Source organism: Galeopterus variegatus, unplaced genomic scaffold, assembly GCF_000696425.1.
Source record: "Galeopterus variegatus unplaced genomic scaffold, G_variegatus-3.0.2 Scaffold1905, whole genome shotgun sequence".
Taxonomy (NCBI): domain Eukaryota; kingdom Metazoa; phylum Chordata; class Mammalia; order Dermoptera; family Cynocephalidae; genus Galeopterus; species Galeopterus variegatus.
In genome coordinates, this window is record NW_007728016.1 from 153,754 (window position 1) to 159,409 (window position 5,656).

General features: G+C 37.7%; 1 protein-coding gene across 1 annotated transcript in view; it reads left to right on the top strand.

Moving 5' to 3' along the window:
* The window catches only part of COLEC10 (collectin sub-family member 10 (C-type lectin)), a 37,477-nt gene extending 32,567 nt beyond the window's left edge, over nucleotides 1-4,910 (top strand). Inside the window, exons 4-6 of the mRNA XM_008579530.1 lie at nucleotides 582-635; nucleotides 2,030-2,125; nucleotides 4,376-4,910. Coding sequence (XP_008577752.1) covers nucleotides 582-635; nucleotides 2,030-2,125; nucleotides 4,376-4,767 — 542 coding nt within the window. The 3' untranslated portion in view covers nucleotides 4,768-4,910. The remainder of the gene's footprint in view (nucleotides 1-581; nucleotides 636-2,029; nucleotides 2,126-4,375) is intronic.
* Nucleotides 4,911-5,656: the final 746 nt, after the last annotated feature.

Below are 5,656 nucleotides of genomic sequence, written 5' to 3' on the forward strand. Positions count from 1 at the left end.
CCGGCCGGGGCGGGGGGAAAACGGGGGGGTGGGATCCCTTTCCGGGCACGAAAAAAAAAAAAAAAAAAAAAAAAAAAAAAAAAAAAAAAAAAAAAAAAGAATAAGTAAATAGTAAATATTTGTGGAATTAAATTGAAAAAGAACAATACATGTTTGAAAATCCAAGGGCAAAGCCTCATATAAAAACTTGGAGCATAATAAATACAGTCACTGCAATGTGCTAACCAATTGATCCAGATTTGCAAAACAATGGTATTTTTAAAAACCATACTGAGAATTGTATCAGCCTGTTCAGAAGGCCACATATAGAAAATATGTTAGTGGTATAGGTAACACAAATTCAAATGTTTCTTACACATCCTGCCAGAGTTTTACATTCAATCTAAATAAATTATGACTTGTTTGATTAGTTATGCCTGTGCAGCCAACTCAAAATCAAATTATTTATATAAAACAAGGGACATTAGTTGGATATATTGCAAATAGAATTTTACAAATCATAAAATTTCTCTTATTTTAAGTGTGAAATAATTCACTCTTTTATTTCATTGTTGTCTTTGTTTGCTATTGTTTTTATTCAGGTGACAAAGGGGAAAAGGGTTTGCTTGGGATTCCTGGAGGAAAAGGCAAAGCAGGTATAATACACTCATTTTTCTCTTTGATTTCTAGCATCATTCCAAATGTATTCATCTCAAAACTAAATCCATTTTTAAGGAAAAATAAAAATTCTTTCAATGTGCTTAACTTTATTTTCCTTGGGTTAGAAGAAAGGGAAGAAGGGAACATTCCCCTCTATCTCCTGGTGACTTTCCAAGTCCTGGGAAGGGGATGGTGACACATTCCATCCCTGCCATGCTGAGTAGAAGAAACAAACCCAGCACATAGGGAAACAGCCCTCAGTTTCCTGGACCAAGAGGAAAATCCAGCAATAGCACCTAGAAGAATAGAAGGTATTCTATTTATCATTGCTATTTATCATGCCATGGCTTCTATTCCACCAGCATCTCAACAAAACACTGGCCAGCAAGTCTCCAAGATTACAGAGCACACGTTCTATGGCCAGGGAGATTCTCCCTGAGCACTGAGAGTTTTCTGTTCAGGGTTTTATGCTGGAAAAGAGAGGAGATTGCCCTTTGGGAATTTCAGCTGTTTCCTTCCATACTACTACCAATAATAGTGAAGACTAATTTTAAGAATTGTTTTACATTTTCTATATTTAACTGTAAATATGGATAAATAAAGCCATAGATTTTTTGTCTGATAAAATTATTTTTTTACTTTTTGCACTACAAAAGAAAAAAGCAAATAGAAATGTATACATGAAACAGTCATTAAACAGAAAATGGAACCATTTAGATTTTGCATCATTTTCCTTGCAATTCTTCCTCCGTCACAACAATATCAGTAGGTAGATGAAAAGGTAGGTGAGCAAAGGGGAAAGAGAGATAAATTAAAATCATAGTTAATTCACAAACTGGACAACTGGCTCTTAAAATTCTAAGTTGGATCTACTTCCAGAATTTGAACTTAGTCCTTGAAACACGCAGCTATACTTCAAATTGATAACCAGAATTAACATTTGACTTAATCATGAAAAGGTTCTCCTGTCTTGGGAAAATTGTAGGAGCTAGTGAATAATGAAGTAACAGAAGAGAGAACTGGCTGGAAATATGTTTTACAGAAGCTGTAAAAATTTTATTCTGAGATTGGGCAGACATGTTTTGTGTTCAACAAAAATGCCAAATGGTTCACAATGTGCGTGCAGTAGTTTATCAAATTTATCTTCTTTTTAAAAATATAGTTAAGAATTGTCTTTTGTCTCATTCAAAATATTTAAAAAGATATTTTCTGAATTTCTAAAGATAATGTAAATTAGAAACCTTGCTTTAAATAAAAGATTACAAGTATAGCCACTCACAGATATAGCCAGACTAGAAAAAGATAGTAAATATTGGGACAAGAGCAAATGTTCTTCGCAACTGGTCTGCATGTACTTCAACATTAATTCACAGTTTTTGTCATTCAAAAGGCACTGTCTGTGATTGTGGAAGATACCGGAAAGTTGTTGGACAATTGGATATTAGTGTTGCTCGGCTCAAGACATCTATGAAGTTTGTCAAGAATGGTAAGCATATTCTCTTCTGCTTTGTGCTATACTCATATATCTATCAATTTAGTCTCTTTAAACACTACAATTCTAATACTGCTAGGAGGAAATACCCTGTGTTGAGCAAAGGCCTGTTGAGTTAGCGTCAGCAGTTTAAAGGTCTCTCAAAATGCTAATTATCCACTCAGAATCACAACAGGTCAAGTCCACTACATATTTATATATATATATGTGCATTGCCTACCAGTAGAAAAAGGTACTTTCCTAAGAGAGGGGAATAGAGAAAAGAGCAGAGTTTGGCAAACTGTGTCTTAAGAATAAAAAGGGATAGCAAGAATCAGAAAATACAAGTAATACAAGCATCTCAGAAAATACAAGTAGTATGGGCCGACCCTGTGGCTCACTTGGGTGAGTGCGGCGCTAGGAGCGCAGCAGCGCTAGGAGTGCCAAGGCCACGGGTTCGGATCCTATATAGGACTGGCCGGTGTGCTCACTGGCTGAGCGCGGTGCGGGCAACACCAAGCCAAGGGTTGCGATCCCTTACTGGTCACAAAAAAAAAAAAAAAAAAAAAAAAAAAAAAAAAAAAAAAATAAAAGAAAATACAAGTAGTATTAACAACAATAGCTACTTTCTTGAGTACTTGGAATAGTGCATAACTACTAGTATTATCTCACTGAATCTTCATAGTAAGTGTTATAATGTAGGTACTATGATTAAACTGAAGCTTAGAGAGAGTACCTTGGCCATAGATACAGACCTGATAAACAGTGGAATGGGGATTTGAATATAGGTTTCTCTGACTCCTCTACCCACAGTACAAATCAATGAGAATATTATGCATTCCTCTAAGTTTTGCAACTTCCCATTTTAGTCATTTTTTTAATCCCTTGTTCATTTCCCCATACTACTAGTAAAGCCCTTAAAGTGGAAAGAGCTTATATATTCCTTTCTGAGACAGTATTAGTGAGGGAGCTATTGTAGTTACTGTTACAATGGGTTTCATTTTGTTGTACTTTCACTTACTGTAATCCATCTATATTAGCTGTATGTTGTTGTAAGCACATAGATGCCATCTTGTGTTTGTCTTCATCTTGTGATACTAGCAGCATAGGAAATACTTGATATTAACCAGCCACCCTATTTATAGCTCTGGTTGTAACCCATACTGAAGATTCCATCTCTGACTTAGATTGTCATGAATTAACCAGATCTCAAAGATATACCATAGAGTGGTATATACCATAATATTTTAGTGGTTACAAACTTTTTTGTGTGAATTAAAGTTATAGATCCTAAAATGTGTATGCCTTGTGCCATATTATGAGCTCAGGATGATTCTGAGTCTCCATTTTTGTCCTGAAGCTTACTCAGTAGCTGTCTCCCTCTTGTACCTGGGATGAAGTATGAACAATCTCAATCAATGTACATGCTCACAGCCCAGGAATTTGGCCCAAAGTGGACAAACTTCTGTATCATTCCTATATTATTTTAATAAGCATTTACCATCCCCTGCAATATTCCAAGCACTGAGGTCAGAGAGTATCGACGACATGGTCATTGTCTTCAAGACATTCATAGCTGAGTAGGAGAGACATGCAAGCAAAATATTAGATAAGAATGTGTTGAGTGCTATAAAGGAGGAAGGGGAAGGACAGTGGAATCACAGAGAAGAGCACACAAGAAGTCCCATGTCTGTCCAGGAGTGCTGGAGAGACTTCTTACAGGACAAGACATTTCCACTGAGATCTAAAGGATGAGTAAGAGTTTGCCAGGTAGAGAAGCAGTGAGAAGACTTTCCAGGCATAAAAGCCATGGAAATTAAAGAGAAAAGGACATACTCATGGGACTACATGTATGGCTTACGGCATGAGCTAGGTTGAGAAAAATACGCGAGGTCTCCAAAAAGTTCATGTAAAGAGTTGTATTATCTTTTAATTTGATTTTTCCATGAACTTTTTGAAGTAACCTCATAGCATGAGATGAGCTGGGTGGAAGTTCACGTAACAAGACTTTGTCAACATAGCTCTCTGCTGGACAACTATGTGGGAGTTTAAGGAGGAAGGGAAGGGAGGACAATTTGATAACTAGAAAGGAGGAGAAAAAATTAAACCAGTGACTCCCTTATAATAGGGCCTTGCAAAGTAATTCTTGAACATTGAATGAATGAATTTAAATCTGGAAATGTTATATACTTGCCTTTTCTCTTTTCAAGATATATAATGATATTCTCCCCTCTCCCCACCCCCCTTCCCCTCCACCCTGCAAAGTCATAGCAGGGATTAGGGAAACCGAAGAGAAATTCTACTACATCGTGCAGGAGGAGAAGAACTACAGGGAATCCCTGACCCACTGCAGGATCCGGGGCGGAATGCTAGCCATGCCCAAGGACGAAGCTGTCAACACTCTCATCGCTGACTATGTTGCCAAGAGTGGCTTCTTCCGGGTGTTCATTGGTGTCAATGACCTTGAAAGGGAGGGGCAGTATGTGTTCACGGACAACACTCCACTGCAGAACTACAGCAACTGGAATGAGGGGGAGCCCAGCGACCCCTATGGTCATGAGGATTGTGTAGAAATGCTGAGCTCGGGCAGATGGAATGACACAGAGTGCCATCTTACCATGTACTTCATCTGTGAATTTGTCAAGAAGAAAAAGTAAATTTCCTCATGCTACACATTTGTTATTTCCCCATGACTACCATTACAGTTATTTTTATCCATTCTTTTCTTTCTAACTACACTAAGTCCATTCTGACTCAAGACGAGTAGAAAGTGCTAAACTGAGGTTTGGAATCTCTATCACCATGCTCTTCTGTGATGACTTTGACATTTCATACATGGTATATTATCGACCCAATAGCTCACCAGGTACATAGGTCCTGAGAAAGAGTTTGAATTAGTAATTGTGCAGTATATGGTTGTCTGTATCAGAAATGAAATGTCTTCTTGGCATTTGTTCTGCCACCTCTCCCCAGAGCCCTAACCACTCTCTAGCCCAGTGGATAACTGCATACTTGTTTGGTGATGATTAGCTTGGTTGGTGTTGATTTGGCTAACCTGCCCTTGCCCATATAGGAAGGCCTTCTGTGAGTAATGTCAAGATATTATCTATCTTTGAGCTGAAAATGCCCAATTCTTTGACTAGTCACTCACCATGGCCATGGCCATACTTGCAAAGCCCTCTTCTTTGCACAAACATAGAAATGCTTTAATCCCAAAGCTCTGTATGAAGAACTTTTAGCCTAATGACCTGCTCCAGAACATGTGGAACCATAGAGACTCCTTTTGTGCTTCTGATCTACAACCTTCACTAAAGTATATCAAGTAGGTGCCTTGAAACCCTTTCTATACGCCCACACATTAATCTTAGGTCCCTCAGTATTGATCCTCTCATTTAAGGAAAAGGGAACTCTGAAATTGAAAAGAAAAAAAAATAGGGTTTGTTCCCAAACGATATTATTTATAGTCCTCTTGCTAAAGTTTTCCATTATTAACATGACTTGATTTTTTTTTTCCTTTGGCCTTAGGTTTACCTGTATCAACTTTCC